Consider the following 25,611-nt stretch of genomic DNA (forward strand, 5'->3'; position numbering starts at 1 on the left):
ATCTCTATTCAACATTTTCTTTGATTCTTTTCTACCTTCTCATGTTCTCTATCAAGTTTTCAACGTTCTAGAATTAATATTTCTAATGAATATCATCTGTTACAACTTTCTCAAAATACTGTAACTGTAATTATTGCCACCGTTTTACCTCTCAGAAAAGTATCCGATTTGTCCCCGAACATTCAGGTAATCTGTTGAATATTATTAGTAAAGATTATCACCCAATCAAAGGAAGCGAGGAACTTACTATTAGGCGTACAAGTTAATCTGTCCGGTCAGTAAAGTAGATCAAAAATCTAAATAATTCTGGTCGAGTGTAGTCACATCGACACCTTAAACTGTTTTCGAAAGATGTCTGCGCATGTATCATAAATAAAAACGGTTTTTAATGGTTTTCTTTACTCATCACAAATTCAATCGAGTTGTGTAACTCTTTTTGAATATCTGGTTCATTCAAGCTTTCCATTAGAATCAATTTTTGAAGTTTCGAGTCACTATTTACCTTCTGTTTACTTTATGGATTATTGTCAGAGTTACTTTTTTTCTAAAATAAATTGAATTCCTTCAAAACGTTGAAAATCGATGATTGCCCACCTAATTTCTCTGTTCAATAGTCAAACTTTGAACTCCCTCTGACATTTTTGAGAAGAAAGTCTTGATACGAGTAGCTACTGTAACTGTTAAGGACGTGATGATCCGACTACTTTTCCTGTTTTTCTATTTAAACTTGAAAATTGGTTGCAAATCCACTTTGATTCCTTTCATAAATAAATGATGTTCCAACTATTTAGGAAATGCATTCATCGAATCATCCGAAAAATTCGAGGTGAATTTTGATATAATTTCAGCTAGTTTTTATGAAGAAGCATGCAGGTGAACTAACATCGCTTTTATCCAGCCCAGGGTTTTATTTACTCTTTCTTTGCCATAACACACACCTTATCTATATTATTCAATACCAAAAAATCTGAAAGACTTCCTTGTTTCAGTATTATTTTCAGAATACTTTTCTGCTTTATGACCTACCAAACAATAGGTATAACCGATGACAAACCAATAGGAAACCAGTTTTCAAATCGGATTATTTTCGGGTATTCGGAACCTTTTTTGATTTGTTCTGACACTGAAACGACACGTTCTCGTTATTGATTTTTCTGGAATCAATTTTAAAAAATGTTCTGAAAATATTCTTCATTACCGTATTTTACTAGCAACTCGAAAATTTCTGTATTTCGTCAGAGATAAAGTTGCGTCCATTTTGATTTCGTCGTTTTCAGACTACTCTCTTCATGCTCTCACAAATTTTGAATATTTCAGATCAAAATAGACGGCACATGATCTGCGGTGCAATCGTCACCGCATTGGTGACGTGGCACATTTGTCTAACATCTGCGAATGAGGATTTTATGTGAGCATTTTATTAGAAGTCATAACTTTTCTCTTCCAAAAAGCACCCACAAAACAGTTTTTCAGACCTGTAAACATAACAGAAGGCAGTGGAAGTGGACAAGAAGATACGGTAGGGTTACTGTATCGATATTTTAATTGTTTTATTTTCTCTTCATTTTAAGGCGATTTGGTCAAACGACTTGCCACCACTATCCTCGGAAATCGACTTTTTACGATCAACTACTCAGAAAACGGTTACAAAACGGGCGACGAACACATTTGTAAGATTTTTCTCACTTCAAAACTTGGTCCTGCACATTGGCATTAAAAATCAAATTTTCAATAGATTACTTTTTATTTTTCGTTAAGAAGTTCGCTATAGTTTCAATTATTTTTAGTCAGAACAGTTGGAAGCCTAATAGTAAGAATAACACGCGAAATTAATGTGAGTATTGAAATCACTGCAAGACCCAGCTTACATTTTGCGACATGTTCCTTGAAATTTATTATAAGTTCTATATTTAAAACTCCTTTGTTTTTGAAATTTTTTTCCGTCTAACTAGTAAGCATCATGTCTAACTAGTAAGCATCATGTTATTTTTTTAAATACCCCAAGTCTCCCGTTCAAATTTGAAAAGAACCATCAAACACAGTTTGAAATTTATGCCATTCGTTTCGTGCTTTCGGAAATCAAATTTTCAGTACAATGGAATTCTGGATCGTCCGTTTTTCTCAGTCTTCTCCTACTTGAAACCACTCATCCCACCCACTGCCATCATCCCACTGAATCGACCATTGCAACGTGGGAACAGTATTCCTCAGCTTCAGTATATTGCTCTGTGGTTTGTCGTTCGCATGTTGAAGCAACTTTGCTTTATTGTGATATTTTCAGGGCGCCACGCGGCCAACCACCTCATTGGGGTGCAATATTCCAGAATGCACAGGGAAAATTGGATGGAAGTTTCATAAAAGATCGAAGGATATACAATTTGTCATCATCCGATATGCAAAACACACCTGTCAGACTAGTACAATACGTCGGGAACGAGCAGGAAAACAATTTCAAGTATGTGTTCTCTGCAGATGCTGTTGAATCGGTATTTTATAATTAAACTGTAGATTTGCCTGGACAAAAGCGATCGATGTCGACATGGCTACAGTAGTCTCAGAACGAGATTTCACGAAGCAGTGTAGTTCTAGAATGGCGCCAGCTGTGCTACAGGTAGCTTTGAATATACGTTTTTAACCCAACCAGTTATTTTCAGGACCACGGGTTCGAGTATTTCGGCGAGGCGGATATTGACAATCGAGTCATGTATTATGTCGAACACAATTTTGTAAATACTGTAACAGGGGTGAGTTATCTGAAAGTCTGTTCTTTATCATAAAAATGTTTTCAGAGCCTCTTCACCAATAATGTATATTTATTGACAAAACAACAGTGCCAATGCTCATGTCCAGCTACTAGCTACTAGTCTTTTTGTTTCTAGTTTTCTCATTTGTTTCTTTTTCTTTAAATCTGTGATTCAAAATATTTTTATGTGCATATTTTTGACTAACCGAACAACAAAGCGGGTTATCGATGAACATTGTGATTGTGATTTTTCTTTTGTGATATAGTTGTTTTGAAGAAAAAAATTATTTATTTTCCACCAGCAATAATGATTTGTGACCCGATACTATGACGAATGAACTCTTTTCGATGAAGTTGTATCATTTTCTCGTTTTGGATGGCAATTTGATGAAAATCAAATGGAATGTAATTATTCTTGAATTTTATAAAATCGTTCAAAATCTTTTTCGGGTCCTTTTCAGACATCATTTCGCTGAAATCGAGAGGAGCGCCGAGCTGGTGGTTGAGCTGAAGAAATAATTATGTAATATTTTTTTTATTTATTTTTCGAACAAAATTGTAACTTCTCGATAATTTTTCTGACTTTGGGTTGATTAGAAATCACCTAGTATGTTGGTTTCCACTATCTCACAGGGTTACCATCAAATCAACAATAAAAAACTCACATATAAAACATGAATGAATATTAGCGTTTTATAAATAACATATAAGAAGATGAACAAGTAGATAATTCGGAGAATTTTCCATTTTGTCCGCGGAAATCCCATTTTTACAGCTGAAAAAAACGTCATTTTCAATAAGTCAATGAATAAAAATCAACAGGAAAAATACTGAAAATGAAGATCAAAGGAGGGAATCTCGAAAAAATACAGGGATTGCCACGACGATCTCCTTTCTTACCGTACTATTTCACATTTAAATTTGCTTGATCAAACTATATTCACCAATTCTATCTCGATAAAGAGAGTGCTGAACAGGAAACTTTCAAAAATTGTGAAATGATCATTCATGAAATACATCAAAAACGAATGAAAAAGAAAAACGTGCGACCGAAAAAGTACGGAGAGTCATTATTTCGGATGCCGCCTTCCGAACATCAATTATAACTATTTTATTTCCATGTCGAACTGTTTTTTCATTGACTGTTAGAGAAAGAAGGCAATTCGAAAGATATGAGATCAGAGAAATAAAAATGATAGATGAGATGGGAACAGTATGATCGAACGGATTCTGTCTATATTGAAACGAATTCAACAATAAGAGCTCTGAATCTACCCAATATTCGGTGTGAAACCTATTCAATCGATACAAACTCTTCTGAATACCTTTTAATATGTATGTTTGCATAACGGGTGAACACAAAAGGAGAAAATGAAAGAACAACACAGTAGGAAGCAAGATGAAGAGAGAATCAAGAAAAGAGAGGATTAGAGAAACAAACGAATAAAAACAGTTTTCTCTTTCTTTCTGCACAATTGTAAGCGCTCACTTGTGTGCACCGGTCGCGTATCAGTTAACAAAATCGGAAGGGAGGTGGACAATCAAACAAGGAGAAAAAATATGAGAGAGACAGAGGAAAATGATGGAAGACGCAGACTTTGGTGATACATTTGAATATGAATAGCGGTTTTTGCATGAATTGAAACTTTAAAAGTTCAGGAGGAAAAGAGGGAAAGTCAAAAAAGTGACACGGATGAGAGCCTGGCAACAAGCGAGATGAAACCGGATTTTTTTTTGAAGTGAAAGCCAACTTTGTGGTCAACTGTGGCTCACTTGAATTCAGATCTTATTTCGGTCACAGAATGAAAAAAAAATGGAAAAATGCAATTCCTCAAAGTAATCATTAATCACACAGTAAGCCAGCCGTGAGGGAGGGAACCAGGATAAGCTTCTAGTATGTTTAGAATTGTGCTTTGAGATTGGAAAAATGTTCCAAAGGTTTATCAAGTGGACATCTAGATATACAGATTCGCTGACAGGCTAGAAACTGACCCAACCACTGCTTCGGCTTACTGGGACAGGGAAACACAAAAGTAGTGAAGTTTGAGAATTCAGGTACAAAGATCTATCTGTCTCTAGACATTAAACATAGAGATAATCTGATACTTCAAGAATAAAATCATGAGAAACTGCAAAGTGATGACCTTCCAAATAGAGAGAAAGAGTGATAGAGAAAGTTAAAGTGTACTAATGACAGGAAATGATTTTGTCGAACAGTAATGATCACATGTGAAGGTTCCTGGGAAACGAACAAAGAACTGATTTTATTGGCTACTTGAAATTTACTGTAATGTACTTTTCTACCCCTATCGTAAGTTTTTCTGGTTCGTTTCCGGTGGTTTAGATTGTTGTCAAACCCATGTTCCGATATTCAATAGTATTCCACCTACGCTTCTAGTCGCCCATGATCCAAAGAAGATGTGTTCACGTATCAACTTATCTAGATGTCCAGATATCACCATGTCTATAGTCTAGTCTCTCTTTATCCCGTGAGGTCATCACGTTTCCCACGATATCCATCCGAAAAGTGACAAGCCTTAAACTGAGACAGAGGATGTAATTAATCATTTCTATTCATTTCAGATTCATTCATCTCACTGTCTGATTCTCTATTGACGTCTTCAATCGACTACTTCTTTGGATCATTCAGATTCATCAGGTTTCGGAATGGAATGAGAAAAAGAGATAACACTGGCCGCCTTGTCCCTTTCCCTTTCTTTCCTTCCCGTTAGCTTCTTCTTTTCTTCTCTTTAGCTTCTGATTCTTTGCATTTCTCATTCCCGAATTCATCCTCCTTTTTTCGATAATTGGATTCCTTCTTTGAATGTTTCCTTATTAATATCAGCTTGATTCTCATTTCATTTGTTCAGATATTTCATTACATATGTAGCTGCATTCCTGTAATTTTGTAATCTTAAATGTCACGTACAATTCCAAATCTGATTCAATCGCACAGCTTTAATAAATTTTCCCAAATCCAGATTCTATTTCGTAACTGTAAATAACTACAAATACCACTGAATTTTCGAATTTTCTGATACCGAATTGAATAAATAGCTGATTTGCAGAAATCTTTTGCAAAGATGTTGTGTTTTGCTGCATCTTTCATATGTGTCACTGTCAGTTATTGCTTCTGAATGTTATCATTCGTTGGTGAAAGCTAATGGAGAAGATTGATAGGCGTTTTAGGGAATCTGTGGAATCACAATCTGGAAATTCAATAGAACTGTAGAATAGTTTGAATTTTAACAGTGCATCAGTAATTGGAGCCGATAACTTTCTCTATTTGATTGAAGAGATTTCGAGGTTCCAAAAACGAACTTTAATGGGTTCAAATCAGTTTTCTGAACTTTTAACCACATCTTTTGTTACATTATTCGGCCAGACATTCTTCGAACACGCTTTTGATAAATTGTATTATTTCTTCCTATTCGATACTTTTGAATCGAGGGGAATGGGAGAAAAACAAATTCATTTCCGGTATAATGAGAACTTGACTGTGAAAGCCTTACTATATACTGATTCTTTGACCTTGAAACCATTTGACAAAGATCTGAATTGATAGTTACCAAAGGTGCATGCAAAATTCTCAATGCCGATAATTTTCCTACAGTAAGAAATTTACTTTTTGGGAATTTTGTTCGGTAAAAAATGAGAAGTAATCAAAAGTAATTGTGCGTGGCAGTTAAAGCAGATTCTTTTCCTCTATTATCTTCTGATTTTCTCATTCTCAAGCATCCTTTGATAGTCATAAAACAAGCACTTTTAGACCTCCTACATGAGAAAATGACGTAAAGAAGGAAAGAATAAACAAGGAAATAAGCTTTCACTTTTCGTTACAATTGTTCGTTTCTTTCTCTTTTTTTCTTTTTCTGTGCTATCCGTATCTACCTCTTGAAGAACAAAAGACGTTCAGAAGTTCCAAGTTTTCTGCTCTCCGAATTTTTACACAAATAATTTTTTGTGCTCATGTCCTTTGATTTATACCCAACTCACACATACGCCTTCGGTGATCCCGCTCGATCGTGGCCTTGTGCACAGGTAAAGCGCGATGGATCCATTATGGATGAAACGCGGATCGCGCGCGGATGCTGTGGGTATGTCAGATGGATCCATTATGGATCCATATGGATCCACGCGCGGCCGGCATCCATTTAGCACCCACGCGCGATCCGTGGTTTCTTTCATTCAATTGGGTTCATACCACCACATATTGTGGCTGTTTCGCATACTAGATACTTATTCTTTTGCTACTATAAGTTTCTTAAGGTGTGTATTGTGTTCTATCTATTGTTTTTTTTTCAAGTTCCGTTTTCCGTTCTCGTCCAACTCTGTTCGTCTACAAACTTTTCTCCGTTTCCACTCACTTTTCATCAAAAACAAATTATGGTTTCACTTTTATGTAATTTCAGTATACTATTCAATTTTTGTTTTTCAATTGCCAAAATAGTCCGTAGGTTTTTCAAATCAATGTTACACAAAATGAGTTCAAGTAATACCCGGAAAGAAGAACACTTCTACAGAGTAAAAGTCCCTTTTTTTCGGAACGACAGAGACTTACCAATTTACCTTTTATTCCACCTGCAAATGCATTTTATCATATCGTTCCGAAAAAAAATAGCGGAAACTTTTAATTTTTTCTCATGAAAACCAAAAATTTCAAAAAAAAAAATTCTCAATGACATTTCCGAGTTTTGGTGAAAAATAACAGAAATTTGTTTCGGCAACAGCTTAATTATTTTTTATTCAGCGAACCATAATTTATTTTCAACAAAAACTGTCAAAAAATTGGTGAAAACTCTGGAAAACGGAGAAAATTTCGGCAAACTCCTAAAAAATAATTCGCCTCGATTTATTATAAACAACACGCAAAGCGGAATATCGGATTATCGTTGGAAAGTCAGATTAAGCGTGGACTGATATGGATCCTATATGGATCCACGCGCGATCCACGGAAATTCGAGGGCGACCGACATCCTCCCCATCCATATTCCATCCGCGCGCGATCCGCGTTTTAAATGTGGACGCATTATGGATCCTATGTGGATCCATATTCGATATGGACGCATATGGACCCACAATGGATCCATCGCGCTTTACCTGTGTGGCCTAATGGATAAGGCGTCTGACTTCTAATCAGAAGATTGCAGGTTCGAGCCCTGCCTGGGTCAAATGTTTTGGTATCTTAGATTTGGTCATTCTCGAAACGGATATTCACATTTCCACACCTCACAAAGCAATGGGGACGGGTAGGGACAGAGGGTTTCCACCTCATATAATCCTTGGTGATCCGAATCTCGGATAGCATCTTCGATCTCCCTTTTTACTATGGATTTGCATTCAACACGTACAGTCCCTCGTTTTCCTCCTATTTTCCTGACTAAATCGTCGCCCGAATCGGTCAATGGGAGGAGACACTTAGCCGTTCTTTCGCGGAAAGAATGGAGAGAAAGGCAACTTTCGTTTAGTGGTTTCGGTGGAAAAAGGCCTTTTGAGACATTTTTACAATCCGTTTCTCAATATTTGGCGTATCTTTTGATGTCCTCAAGACCAGTAGTCATTTCTTTGTTTAGTCTTCAGACTGTCTCCAGGAAAACCATTTAGTTAAAATGTAGATACAGGAAGGATTTTATAAAATTGGGACAAGGAGTTCGAATTGTCGATCTCCAGTTGCTGTTCCGTGGTTCAGCTCAGTCGGTTTTGTTTTTCATCATGATCCCCATTAATTTTAGCAGCTTTCTAGTTTTCCCATTTTCAAATGGTTCTTCTGAATGCATATTTCTACTTTTCGAACACATTCATTTGTGGTTACTCTTCTCTAACTTGTTTTCTTCATCACTAAATGTATTCCCCAATATCCAAATGTCTTTTTTCTTGTTGTGGTGGATATGGGGGTGTATACCATGTTTCTCTCATCCCCCTTGACCAAATGTTACTACTTTTTGTCAGACTAATGTAGTCACACCAAATGAAAAGACATTCCTTTTCGTTCGGGCTTTTTGTGGTAGATGTTCTCTTTTTTATAATTGCAGTGTCTACTTTTTCAGTCTAATTTCTATTTTGGTGAGCTGGTATTCGACTAGTTTGGATTTGAAAGAAGTTCCCTAGGCAACACACAGTTAAAAAACTCCCTCTCTCCAAGTTTCTCATCTTGTCTGTCCTTTGAACCGGAAGTTTCACTCATTATTGGTTCGGAGATCAAGCAATGTGACGTAACCCATTTATGAACGGGTTTTTGCAGAAAACTGTGAATTTTTACATTCTTACACTCGCTCTGTTAAGCCTAATTTTCTCGATTCTTGGGTGTGATTGTAATGTTAATCTCGTTAGATGTCTCTACTTTATGGTTGTGTAAAAAAGAAAGAACAATGGAATATTAGACTGTTTTTGGGCTATCTGTTCTTTCTTGACGAGTTCTATCTATCCCTGTATATTGTGGTTGATCTAGACAGACATCCCGTCCTTTTTCTACTTATTTCTTCAACTTTTCCAGTCTCTTTGATCGGAAAACCGTTACAACATCACTATAATTTTCTGCCCTTATCCATTTTGCCTTGTCCCTAGACACATGGGAAAAAGGACCAGTTTTCGGTGGTCTAATCCGTAATTGGATTTTGGGTCCAAATTGGACGAGTTTTGATCTTCTTGTAGGAAGAAAGAAGCTGAATGTGAAGACATAGAGAGGTAAAAGATTGTGTCATCACGAAAACATGACAACTTAATCAAACAAAAGATAGAGAATGGAAGGATGGATTCACAGACACACAGACTGTCATTGAAAGTGATAAAAAGTGAGATTTGATATGACTAATCAAGCATGCCATTCAAGGAAAAGTAGTTGAGAAATACGTCTAGATTATTACCATGAGAATATGTTCGAAAGAATTGGTGATCAGTGGGAAGCTGCGAAATCTGCACTGACATCTGAGATAAAGTTTGATATCTCCTAGAAAATTGCTCCATCCACTAGTTTTTATATGTAGAGTGCTGATCATTGTTGTTTTTTCTAGCTGTTTTTGTCAATCGAATCGCCAAAAGAAGTTCCAGTTCTAGTTTCAGATTAGAATCTCATCTCAATCTTCTTCATTGTTTAGTTTAGAAAGTACCGGAACACACAGTTTTATGATGATTTATTAATTTAAAATCGTGTGTAGTCTGCTGAGATCTAGAATTTACCGATCGAGATCTTTTCGTTTTTTTCTCACAGTGCAAGCTTACATTTTCAGAAATAGTCTATTGACCAACATAAATTTGGTTTAACTTTGAAGTCTGGCGTTAAATGCTTGTACATATTTCTCCATTTCACCTGAAACTACACCCGTTTTTGATAATAATCTCTTCATTTTTCATCTACCGTTTGGAATACAAAAAAAACCGATTCTCAACAATTTCGAGATAAAAATCTGTAACTTTACACATGTTTGAAATCTAAATTTGGTTTATTTGTAAAATCTGAAATGAGAAGATTACCGTTATTTATATTCTTCAAAAATAGATTTTTTTCAACCGTGTTCTACCCAACAATCCATTCTTTAGCATATCCCACATTCCATATATTTCTGATCTCCCGAAAATCATTTCCTGTTACAAACATCATAATTCTCTTTTCATATTGATAGGCCCCAATGATTGATATATGCAATCACCATTTAATTTTTCCCCCGATATTCTTTTGATTCTCTTTGATATTCCCGCCAAACCGCCTGTTATATGCATATTCTCATTCAATTCTTTGCAAAAAACGGGCGGCCGAAAAGCAAAAAGTGGGCGGTACGGTTGGAAAGAAGGAGGAAAAAGGAGATGAAGGTGAAAGATTAGATATTCCGAAAATGCAATTTCATTCGGTTTTCCTCCCGTGTTCAAGTATCTTAAAAGGACTGAGAAAGATCTTGATTAAGTGAGAAGAAGCTGCCGGACGAAGCAGGTGGTCTCCCTCTTCTTCTTCTCTTTATTCTCAATTCGACTTGTCATCAGTAATTGTCTCCTAATATAACTGTTTGCTTGTTTCTATTAAGCTCAATATTCAATTTTAAATATTACTGAATACGTGGAATTATCTAGTTGGAACTCTTTCGCCGATGTCGCGCCGAGTAAAATAAAAGAGAAAAAAGAATTTAGCTACCAGGCTTCAAGTACATTCTTGACCTATCCCTTTTTCCCTATTCGGTCATTCCGAATTCTAAATATGAATTTAAACTTCCATAGTTTCATTCCCAGAATCCTTTTCTACGAATTCGAATAAGCCAATAATTTACAACAGAGATTTTTTCAAAGTGAAAGCCTAATGGGAACTCGGGGAAACCAAAACACACAGAGCCAATTTCATCGGAAGTCTCTGACGTATTTTGAATCTTTGTAAAAAGAATCGGGTTTTAAAAAAACTATGAGAAACTACAGATATTATTACACTTCTCAAATAGTAGACACTATCTTCTAGACATTTCTTTCTACAAAAATTCTATCCTTCCTCTTTTTTTGCATTGTCCCACTTATCATTTCTCTTCAGACATCATTATTTTGTGAAAAAGAAAAAGACAGAGAGAAATATTTTTCTATCAGTAACGAATACTTGACTCATTCATTTGAATTCTTATAAAATCTTCCTCATTTGACTTCTACACTCTATTTTCTGAAATCTCCACATTTTCAGTCTCTCAAAAAGAATGGTGATGATACAAGACACCTCGTCTTCTCAGATGCGTGAGAAGCGTCCATACACCACAACACCGAGATTTGTTTTCGGTAAACTTCACATTAACGTGAGCTTTCGATACTGGTATATTCTGAAATTATGATTGTTTTTTCAGCACACAATGAAAGCAATCGCTGCTATCGGAATCGTTGTAATTCTAGTTCTCGTTGGATTACTGTATTTGAAATTCAAGAAAGCAATGTTTGTTTTATTGGTTCCAACTTCAGTTTCTGTCTTGACAGTCATTGCAATTGTATCCAAAAAACATCGGTTCGTATGGCCTGTTATCGCCATTTCGGTTAGTTTTTCATTACACTTGAACACTGAAAAATCTCATTTAATCTCAAATCATACCAACTTTATCATTACAGATGTTCCACGTGATCCTTTCCTGTTATGCTCTTCTAATCTTCAGTTTCTACTTCTTCTTTAAACCATTCTATATTCTGATGATCTCCAATTGGATGTTTGACAGTGAGTTTTCATTCCTCATATCCCTCAGAACCACCTATTTTCAGCCATGCACAATGACAAAAACGCTGCCTTTTATCTTCAATCTCTGGCCATGTACACATTCTTGACTGTATTTATGTTGTTCAACGCCTGGCAAGCCCATGTTGGAATTCATTTCATTGTGAGTTCGACTCTAGTCTTTGGTCTCAACAATTCTTATATTTCCAGGAGCACATTCACTCTGAACGTGAAGACGATGAGCCCCGACAACTCCATCAGCCAACTATCGTCACTGTCAACAAGCCAATGTACTAGACTCCGCCCCCTTTCTTCTGCTCATCTTCTCGTTTTGTTGTAAATTCTAACCTCCAGCTTTATCCTGCCAAGAAGTTTTTCAAAACATCTCGAATTGAGTCAACTGATTACTCATTTGCAGATGTATCATCTAACACGTCAAGCTTTCAGTTTTCTTCGAAACTAACTTATTCTCGTTGATCTCCGGATCCCCCCCTCTTCTGTGAAATGTTGATTTGATAAAATTATTGAATAATTTAACAATTTTCTTAGAGAATTTACTTGATTATTTTCTTCAAAACATCTGATCTGGAAATCCCCGTTTAACAAATGTTTAACTCCAGTTCGCTTAGAATACAATCTTAGAAAAATTACAAAACATTTTGTTTACCAAAAATCCAAATTCAAATTCAGTCGAGATAAGTTGCAAAATTGACTTAATATCCATTACTTGATCCCGATACTTATCTCGATATATTGTTTCCTCTATTGACTAAAAGTTTTTAAGACACTGAGATTTTAGGTTTGAAAAAAAAAGGATAATTATTCGACAAGTTTTAAAACGTTCACTAGCAAAAACGGACATGAAAAATGACAAATAGGAGAGAGTGAGAATTCGAGAGAATTGTAAGAAAATGAATGTGGTCAAAATCATTTTGGAGTGGGAAGAAATGGGGGCTACGCTAGAGGAATTAGAAAAATTAATATGAATAAAGCATGGAGTGATGGAATGATTGAGATTCTGTTTGGAGAGAAACAAGTTAATTGGTAAAAATAGGAAATTGTTCAGAAAAAATTAAGCCTCTTGTATTCTTGTTCATTTTCCTTCACAGAAAAAAGCCGATGAAAAATTTAAGAGCACATGTAGATTGTTTGAGATGTTCGGACAGATCAATCGTGGTTGAACGAAGAATTAGAGGTACTTGGGCCAGCCGTGTCCATGAAATAATCTGAAAAAAAGAGAAACTGATATTAAAGCTCCAGATACATAATAGGCAAGAGTCTCAGGAATTTGAGGCTTTCAGTGTTTCATTCTATACTCTTTTTGTTCTCTCTAATTTTTGGAACGGCGGTTCTCGAAATGAGCATCCCGTTGACAAATAATTAAATATACCTGTCTTTCCACTTGTTAAATCGATCGGTGGCGTCGGAAGTGGTGTTACTGTTTGGGATTTTGAAGCTCGTCGAGTTGACATTGACATTTTATTCAGTCTGCTGACCTCGTCACGAGTTTTCTCGGGAGCCCAACGGACTTTAGACCGGTCTAGCAGGAGAATTGGTGGTCTACCGTAGTCGTTGGATATACAGTGATTCAGTATTTTTCCATGTAGACGAACATACCATTCATTGGGAAGAAACTCTGGTTCTGTAAAGCGAGGATGAACGTTGAAAACATGATTGTTGCACAGAAAGTTATATCAGATATACTAATACGCTGGAAATTCGGATACAAGGAAACTATATAATACCTTTATACTGTCTGGCCATTCGCATCGTCGACAATGTCGATACAATATCGTCCACTGCAATTCCCGATTCATTCGACAAGAAAGAAGCGGTCACAGTATGTCCTTGATGTCGATGGAATGATTTCATCAGAACCCACCACCAATAACTTCGATAAGATACTTTTCCCAGATCAGACAGCGGTTTTTCTGGTGTTCCAATATAACCTTCTCGTTTCGATAGCTCATAACCTGAAAAATCGAAACTAGAAGACGTCTTTGATAGGGATCAGCAACGTTATTTTGCAGAAGAATAGTTTTCAGCTATTCCGCTTAGTTACTTCTGATTAGTTTTGGCTTCGCAACTCACTGAGCTGAATAAGTAGTTTTCCGTATCCATGTTTCTGGAACGGAGGAAAAATCATTATACACGCCAAGTTGTTGGCCGATTCGACCTCCCGAGAGAAGTATCCAACAATGTGAGCACCCGTTGAGTCTGTCTGAAATGAAATTCATAACTCAATCACTTCAATAAATCTCAATATTTACCTCGCAAAGCACATAAAACATGAAGTCGTCGACATCGAAGTATAGTGTTTTGTGATCCATGAACAGTTTTGAGAGTAGACACAAACATTGACAGTATAGCTGAAACAAGAAAAACACTGATAGGTTCAAAACTTCTTGCTGAAAGTTTACCCAAAAATAGCTATGGTCGTCCTATCTGAAAATATAAAAACGCTTATAAAAAGCAAACCTTTTGCCCACTTCCATCCACTTCGTACACTGATATATTATCTTTTCGATAGATTTCATTGCCGGGAGGTTGACGTGTTTTGCATGTCTGAGAATGGGTATATTTAGAATTCTTCAAGAACAGTCGCATGCTTATCTAGCTGATTAGGGAAGTGTTCAAAACTCACCATTAGATGTTTTTTGAATCGAGATTTGTGTGGAGTGTAGAGTAGACAGTACTCGCACATGAATATCTCATGATTCTCACAATACGGCGGGAAAGGTGAATAATACCACGAGTTTATTGTGTGAGCTCCTATCGTGATTCGAGGAATATTTTTTATCTTTGTTCGCTGAAAAGAAGAAAAAATTTGAAAATGAATCACCAGATATATTAACGGAGAGCTTTTTTCAATCTCTCTCACCTCTTCATGTTCCTTCTCCAACCTCGCCGTGGTAGCATCCATATTAGCAGCATCCGTTTTCAGGTGTGTATATTCTTCCAGATTTTTTCTTTGACTTCTTGTCAGTGCGCCAGACGGTGTGATCATTGGGACTCCCTCAATTTTAACATCATCTGGTATGATTATTGTATTTGGGACGAGGGGTTCAACCACTTCATTCACTAGAATTCTGGAAAATGCTTGTTTCATATATGTATACCAGAACTACTGTTTAATGAGCGACATCTAACTTCATTTCGTACCGGTCTAGAGTAACCCATTCATCATTTCGTCGATCCAATTTTTCATAATGCACGTAGAACATCATCTCTTTTTCTTCCTTCATCTTATCTGTCTCCACTTCATCGTCATCATCTAATAAAACACGTGGAACTTGTGCACGTAGTTCCGTGTGAAGTATCACGGCTGTCAGCTGAAGAATAATTAAAAATTGAAGTCATAAGCCAATCGTGAAAACTTTTTATCGCATGTTAGTTCGCAATTTTTTTACAGAAAGTATGTTATTTCAGTAAAGAAATTTCTATGTGACTGTTTCCAATATTTTTCAAATGTGTTCGAAATTTAGCAGATATTTGATGCCTTTACCTTGTCAACTTTTCCGGGTTGAACTTTCTCGACAACATATCTTTTATCCACCTCCGGTATAATCTGACTTGTAGATTCTGATGGTCCTCCTCGCATTCTGAATGGTGAATCTGTTGAATCTTGGTGTGTTCTTTTCCTTTTTCCACTCATTTTCGTGATTTTGAGGGACTGAAAATCAAGTAATCATATATAGTTCAGAAACGGTGTTGTAGGTGAGTACGTGAAACACTAGAAAATATGAAAACACCGATATTACGGTGGGAAAATGTTGTTTTCCGAAAACCCTCTGAAATACATGTTTCAAAAGTTTTAAGCTTTAATACTCTTTGTATCAGAAAATGGAATAAATTAATAATAAATAGCTCGAAAATTATGGGAAATACTGATATCATCGAGGAAATGGGGAGAAAAAGCAAGAATGTCTTGGAATAATATCATCTTTGGTTTGTGAAGCGTTTCGGCATGGAAAATATGAGAAAGTTGGGGAGAAAATGAGTGAAAATTCAGCGGAGAATAAGTGAAGGGTCACGGTAAGTACAGAAAATGAAGCGGATAAAAAAAAATGACAAAGACAAAAACGGATAAACAGAGGAAAAATGGTACATGCGATTCTATCATTTCTGAGGGAACATGGATCTCTCTCAACTGTTTCCGTAAAAATGATTACAAATTACAGAAATTGGAGCATAAGCAATGAATATACGGCGAAAAAGACTAAGGAAACCGAATCAAACAGTTTGAGTGGCATCCTCAACGACAGTTTCAGTGATTGTTTGCACTCCAATTGTGTGATGATCCTGAAAAAAATTGATCGAACGGTTGATGAAATCTCAGAAAGAAACGAAGGGTTTTCAAAATTTGAATTATATGAAATATTCTTCCCACCTCATCAAGTTGCGTCCGCAGCGGTCCACTTTCGATTGTCTCAACATGGGTTTCTCCTGTGGCTGCAGGTGTTCGTCTTTGGCGTCGAGAACCTGAAAAGGTGATGATTTTATATAAACAGAAATTAAAAAATATTCATTCAGAAAAAACAAAATAAAAAAGTTCAATTCTTTTCGCTTTATTCTACAATATCATTTTTGTCACCGAAAAACTGTCGCGAGTCTGAAAAATCGCTTTTTGACCAGATTACATTGAACATTTTGTACAAAATCACAACTACAAATTGGTACAAAATGAGCGGAACTCACCTAAAAGCCCATCAGCAGCTAACAGACGATAAGTGAGTACTGTATTAGTAGACGCCAGTGATAGAATTACTAATCCGTTGATGAGTGATTGATACCATGGAACGTCCGGAATTGAAATAATCTGAAAAAGAGTGAGCTCGTAAATTTTCACGGATGTTTCTAACTTACCACGAAATAGAGCAAATAGGCAGAAACACATAACCGGAAAGCGAATAATGTGACCATGTTGAGAAGAGCCACGATGCGGAATGACGGGCTTTTCTTGTCCACACCATAGAGATTCAGAAGACTTCTCGAGTGTAAGAAGATCGAATTGAGTTCCATGAGCAATCCAAAAACGACGACGCCAAGATATCGTTGGGTAAACTGAAATAGCGCGATTGAGTACAGCTTTTTAAAACCGTTTACCATAGTAACAGCGAACGCTGAAAGGACAACGACATGATGGAAGAGAAGTTCGATAATTCTAGCAGATTGTTCGTTGATGAGAAGATCGATGAGATCATGAAGGAGGTATCCAGTTGACATGAGAATCTTAAAGACGAACATTAAGATATGCAACTCAAAAGAAACACTTACCAAGTTAGTACCAGCTTCACACCGGAACTCAACAAGATCTTTGATGAGTTTATCGTAATAGAGGAGAGCATAAGCGGCCCATAACCCAGAGATAACAGAATGAATCAAAGAAATAAATTCATTTGAAATACGCCATTTTTTGTTCGGTGGAATTGCCTGTAAAAATTATTCATTTTTCTTATGACCTTTCAATTCAACATTCCAGATTTTACTTACAGACAGATCTCTACTGTCCGGTTCTTGCTCATTCTCTACTACGGCTTCTTCCACAGTTTCAGCTGTTGTTGTTCCCGTTTCGACGACTTCCGTTCCTCCACGATTCCGACGAATTCGCCGCCGAAGTCCGAAAAAGTTGAAGTTAGGCCATGTCCACTTGCCGAATAAATACCATCGGACGATGAATTGAAGGGCGCGAAAAAAGCCAAATGAGATTATCACCTGAAAGAGAAGAGGTTAAAATTGTTACAATGATTAATGCAATCTAAACATACGAAAACACACGAGTAAACTATTTGACTAGCCGGTGGCTTCATCCCGAACCATTTTTGATTTTTGACAAACTCATCGTGCGAAAAGCTTGAAGTTTCCATTCACGCCACAATTTGACAAAATGACAAGAATAGTCGAAAGAAAATGAGGAATATCGTCTTTTTTTGCCGATGTTTATCATTTCGAACCGGTTATATCAATTTCAACGTGATTCATTGTTATTTCTGGGCAAATTAAAACTACTCACCCATAAGATCTTAGACGGGACGTCACCAAGAAGATCTGCCAGGTCCAGCATCTAAACTACCTGAAGTACGAAAACCTTTTAAAAACTGGTTTCTATTGAGTGAAAATAAGTGAAACAGCCGTAAAAACGATCAAATATTGTTTTTAATTCGAAATAAATGAAAAGAAGAGCTAATATGATTTATTTTGAAAATTTCTATACAAAAACAATAAGGGGTTTCTATCATCCACTATCAAGAAATTATTTCTGAGCTGCCAATTGAGCAATTGTCGATTTAACCTGAAATATGTCATTGTAAGCTTGTTTTCTAAACTTTAAATATTTAGAACACACATTTTCTCTGGATAAATCCTCCAAAGTAGCAACTCGTTCAACTCCGTGCTCATATCTGGCGAAAACTCTGAAAATATAATTTCAGTAGCAATTTTTTGTGAGTCAAAACCTTGGAACGATGCCTGACGCTTCACGGATTAAAATAGGGAACTGTGGATTAGCCTTCTTGATGCCAACATAGTCGTTTTCGATGAATGCGCGAACTCCGGCTGATGCAGGGCTCTTTTGACACACGTGGATGCGGATCTCCCGGAGAGCAGTGCCGGCGAGACGGACGGACATCTTAAAAAATAATGTATTTCGTGAACACAATACAAACAGAGATTCAAAGTTATTTATTTTGTTTTTGAAAAAATATTAATAAAGGCTGTGACTCCACCCATTTTAGCAGACCGGGCACGAGATTTTCGCTGCTCTGGCACACAGAGTTGGAGATTCTTTCATTTTTCAATAATCTGCGAGAAATCATTAAAAACATTAATAATATATTTTTTTTCACTCAGTAATAATTATTTTAATAATATGATCATTTCAAAATATCGGATTTTGATTAAGAAAAAACATGCTGATCATTTTTAACCGAAACTCCGCCCTTTGCAAGGTCGGCACGTGGTTTTTGCAGTTGCCGCATGGTTCTCCAACACACTGCAAAGCGTAGTGTCACGTCATCGCTGAATTTTTCAGTGTTTTTTGGAACTTTCGAATGATAATTTAACTGTTTCCAATCTTCCTCTGAAATCTCCTTTATTTATCTAAATTAATTGCTCTTTTCTTTTTAAATTTCAATCATTTTTGCAGTAATTAATCTCGAAAAATGGGTCGAGCATCGTTTGAGTACGATGAAGTCGGCAACACATTTTACTATGTTTTAGTTGCATTCTACGCGATTATTTTATTCCCGGCCACTTATCTGTGTCTTCCAGGTGGTGCGAAACCAGGTGCGTTTGATTTTGTGTATTTTTTAAACCAAAATTTGTCTATTTCAGAAGCAGTTCACGTGATCAACGAACACGAGTGCCAATGCGATGGTTGCGACAGAAAAAGACGATTGAAAGCTGCTAACAAACCATGGAGACGTACCAAGAAAATTATCACTATCGTGGTGCGTTGATTTTTCAGAGTTCTCAAAAATATCGATTTTGGAAGCAGTTAATCCGAGAAAAGAGCGTTAGTAAGTACTTAGAGAACATTTACATGAATTTGCGAGTATTGATTATTTACTTTAGAACTTGATTCCCAGTGTTTTCTAAGCAGAAACTTGGAGAAAATCATTATTATGAATTTAAAAGCTTATTTTACAGGTTCTTGTCGTTGCCTGGGCAATTTTCGCTTTCATTGTCAAGAAAACCACTGAAATCGAACAGACTCACAAAGATTACGACCCATATCAAATTTTAGGACTTGATCAGGGTGCTGATGAGAAAGCAATCAAGAAGGCATGGAGAGATTTGTCAAAGGTACCTGAGATTTTGAATAATTTCTGATCTTATACACTTCTTCCGAGTCAAGTCACAATTTGACGTAATTTTCATTCTGAAAATACACAAAAAGCTCAGTATTTCGATTGAAACATTTATTATTCAGATTCACCATCCAGATCGTGGAGGAGATGCCCAATTTTTCGATAAAATTGCCAAAGCTCATCAAGCCCTGACTGACAAGGAGGCACGTGAAAATTGGGAAAAGTACGGAAATCCAGATGGTCCAACAGCCACCACTTTCGGAATCGCTCTTCCAAAATGGCTTGTTAGTAAAGAATATGGCCTCTGGGTATTGGCATTTTATGGACTGATCTTCATGGTTATTATGCCTGTCGCAGTGGTGAGTTCGAGTTTATTTTGATACCTTTAAGACGTTTTGTTTTCTGAACACCTAAGTTCTCAAGGTATTGCTAAAATTAGCAATTAAAATGTTGCAAAATATTCCAGAAAATTTAAATCAGAACATTTTCAGGGTATGTGGTGGTACAGTTCAATCAAATACAGTGCTGACAAAGTTCTTCTTGACACGACCCGAATGTTCTATTACTTCATCAATCGTACACCAAGAATGGAAATTGGAAGTAAGTTTTCAAAAAATTCCTCAGTGTTATCTTTTAGAGATTTCAGACTTGGGAGATAGAAATGTATTAAACTTTATTCGTGTGTGTACTTTTAGGAATGATCGCCGTATTGTCTGGATCATTCGAGTTCAGTAAACAATACAACAAAGAAATAATTGAACGAGAATCGGATGATGTTGAGGTTCCACGTCTCATGAGATCTCTTACTGGAGTCACTGACAAAGGAAAAGAGCAGCCATTGAGTCAGCCCTACGCTTTGAAAGCTCGAGTTCTTCTTCATGCTTATTTGTCGAGATTACCGTTGGAATCCGCTGGAGATGCTTTGGATCAAGATCAAGAGTTAGCAAAGTTTGGTTGTTGTTTATAAAGTCTTGTTTTTCAGCTATATTATCACCCGCATTCTTCGATTCGTTGAAGAAATGGTCAACTGCTCACAAAATTTGATGAGCTATTCTCAACATACCAAAATCTCCATCGAGACATTCGATAATTTGCTCCGTCTTCAACCAATGTTCGTTCAGGCACTTTGGCAAAAGAATAGCCCTCTCCTCCAATTGCCACATCTTACTGATTACAATTTGCAACATTTAAGAAAGGTTCGTTTCCCGATTGATGAAAGCTCGAAAGTCTAGTTTTTTTTAGAAACGCATTTTCTCGTGCCACGATCTCGCTATTATGGGTTCTGAAAATCGTCGTGCTGTTCTCCGTTCCCTTACGGACGAGGAGTATCGTGATGTGATGGTTGTATTGTCATTAATGCCACGTCTTCACATCGAGACTAAGACTGTTGTCGAAGGAGAGGATGATAAACATGAGTTGACAGCTGGATGCGTTGTTACTCTCAAAGTCACAATGAAACGTAGCAGTCTGATCGATCCACAAGATGCTGATCTTGCTGATCAATACAAGGCATACAGTGGTGAAAACGAAGATGATGATAATAACGAAGGAGAAATTGGAGAAAATCAAGGAGAAGACAATCAAGATGATGATGCGAAAAAGAGTACCAAGAAATTGTGGACAAAAAATAAGCAGAACAAGAAGAAAAAGAAACCACAAGCCGGGAAAGGACAAAATAAGTTCCAAAAGAAGGCTACACCAGGATCTCCAACTGCTTCTGCGGCAGCTGTCTCTGAAACTCAAGCACTTGTTAAGGCTGAAGATGAGGAGGAGGACGAAGAGAAAAACTCTGAGGCATCGGATGTTGGATCAGATGACGAAGATGCTTCTGGCAACTCGGAATCCGAGAAAGAGCAAACTGGAAAAGGAGGAGCTGATACGGATTCAGAATGGGAAGATGACGTCGAGAATAACAAAAAATCAATTTTTGAAACCAAAAACACACAAACACATACGGTCCACGCTCCTTTCTATCCAGTAGAAAAGTTCGAATGGTGGTGGATTACTGTAGCTTATGTGGATAAGAAAGAAAAGACGCGACAATTGCTGACATTCCCACAATTAGTGAAGACATTAGTCGATGAGCAAACGGTAAGCTTTTGATTCATATATATGTTATTATTTTATGAAAAGAATTATAGCATTATAGCTTTATTAAAAAAACCATTTTATCTTTCAGATTGACATTCGGTTCGCTGCTCCCCCACACAAAGGAATCTACACGTACAACCTATCGGTCAAATCGGATTCGTATATGGATGCAGAATATAGTGTCGATTTCAAGGTAAATAAAGCGTGAAAATTCCGAAAATAAAAGGCATACGTGTTTTTTGTCTGGATTTGCAGACTTTCTTAGGTCGAAAAATCAAATTTTAAAAAAGGATGTAGGAGGGAAAAATTATTTTTTAAGTATGAGCGTCGGTAGAAAAGCTTTTCCTGAAATCGCAGACTTTTCAATCATGTATGCTAAAACGGGAGCAAAATCGTTTTACGCTCTATGATCAGAATTAGTTTTCACTGATTAATTTTCAGATTGACGTGAAAGAAGCTAAATTCGTAGAAATCAAACACGACGACTACGTGGACGAGGACGATGATGAGGCTGTTGTATCTAGTGAGGACGACTACACGGAAGACGATGATTCTGATGAGGAATAAAATATTTCTCAACCATAAAATCATTTCCTACTAACGTTTCTTGTTGTGATAGGTATTTTTTAACTTGAACTGTCATTTTTTCCCCTAATTTATTTCTATTCTAATTGGCCGTTTTGTCTGTCCTCTATTGCTTTTTGTGTTTCATTATTCTTCACTGGGTCTCTTTTACGTTTCCATATGTTCTTCTAGCAAATTATCACTTATTTATTTCTAGTGTTTGTGTGCTCTTTCAAAGTATTTGGCCCCCATTTTTAATATTCGTGTTTCATATGCATTATTCTTGCATCCTAAAAAGTTAGACTCGTGGTTTCTGCCAAAGATTCATCTAATAAAGACTTTCGTGATTTCCCCAGTTCAGGGAGAGAAACAAAGAAGGATAACTTAATTTATCTCACACAGTTACACCCGATAAATGACAACTGATCCTATGGCGATTCCAATCAATAATAATGAATTCCAGAGAAAATGACGAATATTCCCTCGATTTGGCTGGAATTGGAGGGTGCTTTATACAAAACCAGTGAATTATTCAGAGATGAAATAGATTCGACACTTCAAATGAAACTCACAATCGTTCTTCTCTCTATAGTATTGTAAACTTTTTCTGTTTTTTTCAACCAACTTTTTAAAAGGATTCGTTTAACAAGGAGAGAGAGAAATCCCGTTCCAACCAGATACTAGTGACTCCAGGTTACCGTAATTTGGCTAAATCCATCTACAGTCTTCGGAAAAAGTATGATAGCCACACTGTACGATTTGATATTTTGGTTTTTCTTACTACAAAACAATTCTCTCTTTCAGAATTCTTTTTTTAAGGATCAGAATTCATCGACATAATTCACGTCATCCCAGCCGAGTTCATCTCAGATTTTTTCGAGAAAAACGCGTACGTCACCCCATGGTGCAGCTCACATATTCCATGACCTAACTCGTTTTTTGTTCAAGTACTCTGCTCACTTATAACCATTGGAATGATGATGAATAGGTGGTTTTTCTCACGTGAATCATCTACACGAACCAGTCCAGAGAACATGTTTGTCTGTATGTCTATGTATACTGTATGTGTATACACCCAAGAACATCTATTATAAAAGCTTCCCTTTCGACTACTGATCTCTTCAAAAGATCAAGTTTTCATCATGCTCTCAAGTTTTTGGCTCAAGCCGAAATTCGCTTGATTTCCCTTCTCTCATAAATTTCTCTCCAAAATTTCCGTGTTTTTTCAAAAACGGGGTAGTAGAGGAAAAGCCGACAAGAAAAAAACACGGTTCGGAAACGCAAACAAATACGGTTTTGCTTGTTTTTACACTCTGCGTCTCGTCCTTTTTGCTCCGAGAGCTCTCCGTAAGATTTCCGAGATATCCCCGATCAGACCGAGAAGAAAGTTCAAATTAATTGGCGAAGAAATGGGTGGAGCCTAATCTTATGTTTGTGCTTGAGTATGTTGTGTTTATCAAATAGAGACACCCCGACATCGTTTTGACATATCCGTTTCCGACTTGAGCGGCCCTCCCGGGGACAACGAAAAACTCGAGAAATGGCTTCCGCTCGGGGGCTCCGACTGGCACTTTTCACATCAATAATTTTTCTGATAAGACCATTTTTGGTTTGAATTGAAGATTACTGTCTGTCTGTTTGTCTGTATGGCTTTGATGATCTGACACTTCTTTATGTGTTGAATAGTTTATTGTTTATTAGATTTATGTGAAAAATATCTGTATTTTTGGATTTCAGATATTTTTCTATGTCCTATATTTCTCCTTCTGTTTTGAATTACCTCTAAGTCTTCCACTATGTCCTTGCCGTTCGTAGATTTTGCTTCAGCTCGAATTTGACAGATTTGCTGCCTTACGTTTTACGAGTTACAGTGAAAATCTGGTTTGAAAATCGCTCTTTCCGTCTTCACTCGCATCGAAATCTTCGGTCTCCTTGAATTAGAAACACTTTGCTTTTCAGATCGACACCGAAGACAAATGCACCATCATCACATTCTACTAACCTCTCTATTACCTATTCTAGCAAACAGTTTACTCAGTGCAGACCTCACAAAAAATCATCAGGGACCAACAACGGCAGTTGGTGAGTTTTTGAAAAATTATTATGTCCTGAAACTGATTCGAAAATATACCCAGTCACAGAATACAGTAAGAAAGAAACAACCCTTATAATAATACTGTATTTCCCCACTGGTCAACTAACGATCTGATCAAACAGAGTCAAAAAGCTGCGACATGTGTCTCTTAAGTACATAAATATAAAACTTTTGTTATGCAGAGTATCCATATTTACCATTAGACGACACTTTTCGAGATTTATAGGAATATCCTATTTCAAAAAGAGGTCACGAATAGCGGTGCTTAGTAGGTTAGGACCAGTTTGGTAGGGTGACTAAGTACAGGGTTTCTAGAACTTATAACATGTTCTGTTTTCAAAAAAATTTGAAACATAATTTCTATTATCTATTCCAGGAGCAATCTTCCAATCAGAACCGTCTATTGGAGTATCCGCTGAGTACTACGGTAGTAACACCGATTTCGTGTCTTCACGTCTTCAGAATCAGAATCAGAATCCGAATCAAAATCCTGAAGAAGATGAAGAACTATATGCACTCCAGAAAGCAGCGAAACCACAGTTCTATCCGAGGCCTCAAGGAAATTATGGAGGATACGGTGGATATCGACCGAATCCAAATCCGCAGCCATTTGGATACTCTTACGTGGGATATATCAATCGACAGGTAGGAGTGGAAATTTAGGAAAACTAGAGTCCAATTGAATAACTTCGAATTAAATATATCATTATTCAGGCCCGTCGATATCCAGTTATGATGTATACACTGATTCAATGTGTTCCATGTCAACGAGCCAAACATCTTTTGGCAACGACATATGGAGATGTTCCGTCGCATTTCTTGGGTAAGTTGTACTGTTGTGTCTGTCATCCGGAGAGAGTGGGATGGGAAGGACGACACGGAATGGTGGAGTCTTTATTAGAAGACTGAATAACGGGGAGAATACAACTAGAGGGAGTGGATGAACGAGAGCGGATAGAACAGAATAGAATAATCAGATAGAATCAAAAGGGGAATGAATTAGAAACGGGGGTAGGCTATCAGGAAGGAAAAATAAGAAGAGAAAGGAGCGCGCGGTGCCGCGCACCCTTTATAGATCAAAGAAGGAGGACCCGGTAGATCAAATATTCTAAAACGCTAGATTGTACGCTGGGGGCGAGTTAATATG

At 36.9% G+C, this 25,611-nt stretch overlaps 5 protein-coding genes across 5 annotated transcripts; 3 read left to right on the forward strand and 2 right to left on the reverse strand.

Annotated features, from left to right (window-relative positions):
• Positions 1–1,334: 1,334 nt before the first annotated feature.
• Positions 1,335–2,864, forward strand: GCK72_001637 (uncharacterized protein; the record flags this gene model as incomplete). The annotated part of the gene is made up of 8 exons (XM_003114627.1): positions 1,335–1,408; positions 1,474–1,519; positions 1,572–1,670; positions 2,092–2,231; positions 2,282–2,455; positions 2,509–2,611; positions 2,655–2,744; positions 2,790–2,864. The coding sequence occupies 8 exons, from the start codon at positions 1,335–1,337 to the stop codon at positions 2,862–2,864; spliced, it is 801 nt and encodes a 266-aa protein (XP_003114675.1).
• An 8,542-nt stretch (positions 2,865–11,406) lies between these two features.
• On the forward strand, positions 11,407–12,203 carry GCK72_001638 (uncharacterized protein; the record flags this gene model as incomplete). The annotated part of the gene is made up of 5 exons (XM_003114543.2): positions 11,407–11,502; positions 11,551–11,733; positions 11,807–11,909; positions 11,954–12,069; positions 12,117–12,203. The coding sequence occupies 5 exons, from the start codon at positions 11,407–11,409 to the stop codon at positions 12,201–12,203; spliced, it is 585 nt and encodes a 194-aa protein (XP_003114591.1).
• A 3,936-nt stretch (positions 12,204–16,139) lies between these two features.
• GCK72_001639 (uncharacterized protein) lies at positions 16,140–17,716 on the reverse strand (the record flags this gene model as incomplete). The annotated part of the gene is made up of 8 exons (XM_053723062.1): positions 16,140–16,208; positions 16,297–16,388; positions 16,605–16,725; positions 16,773–16,970; positions 17,013–17,138; positions 17,184–17,339; positions 17,400–17,621; positions 17,675–17,716. 8 exons carry the CDS (start codon positions 17,714–17,716, stop codon positions 16,140–16,142), a joined length of 1,026 nt encoding a protein of 341 aa, XP_053591707.1.
• A 443-nt stretch (positions 17,717–18,159) lies between these two features.
• Positions 18,160–18,534, reverse strand: GCK72_001640 (uncharacterized protein; the record flags this gene model as incomplete). The annotated part of the gene is made up of 3 exons (XM_003114756.2): positions 18,160–18,198; positions 18,253–18,319; positions 18,362–18,534. The coding sequence occupies 3 exons, from the start codon at positions 18,532–18,534 to the stop codon at positions 18,160–18,162; spliced, it is 279 nt and encodes a 92-aa protein (XP_003114804.1).
• A 5,811-nt stretch (positions 18,535–24,345) lies between these two features.
• GCK72_001641 (uncharacterized protein) lies at positions 24,346–25,373 on the forward strand (the record flags this gene model as incomplete). Its single annotated transcript, XM_003114760.2, has 3 exons — positions 24,346–24,451; positions 24,841–25,109; positions 25,179–25,373. The coding sequence occupies 3 exons, from the start codon at positions 24,346–24,348 to the stop codon at positions 25,371–25,373; spliced, it is 570 nt and encodes a 189-aa protein (XP_003114808.2).
• Between the last annotated feature and the right edge of the window lie 238 nt (positions 25,374–25,611).

This window comes from Caenorhabditis remanei, chromosome I (assembly GCF_010183535.1).
Source record: "Caenorhabditis remanei strain PX506 chromosome I, whole genome shotgun sequence".
Lineage (NCBI taxonomy): Eukaryota > Metazoa > Nematoda > Chromadorea > Rhabditida > Rhabditidae > Caenorhabditis > Caenorhabditis remanei.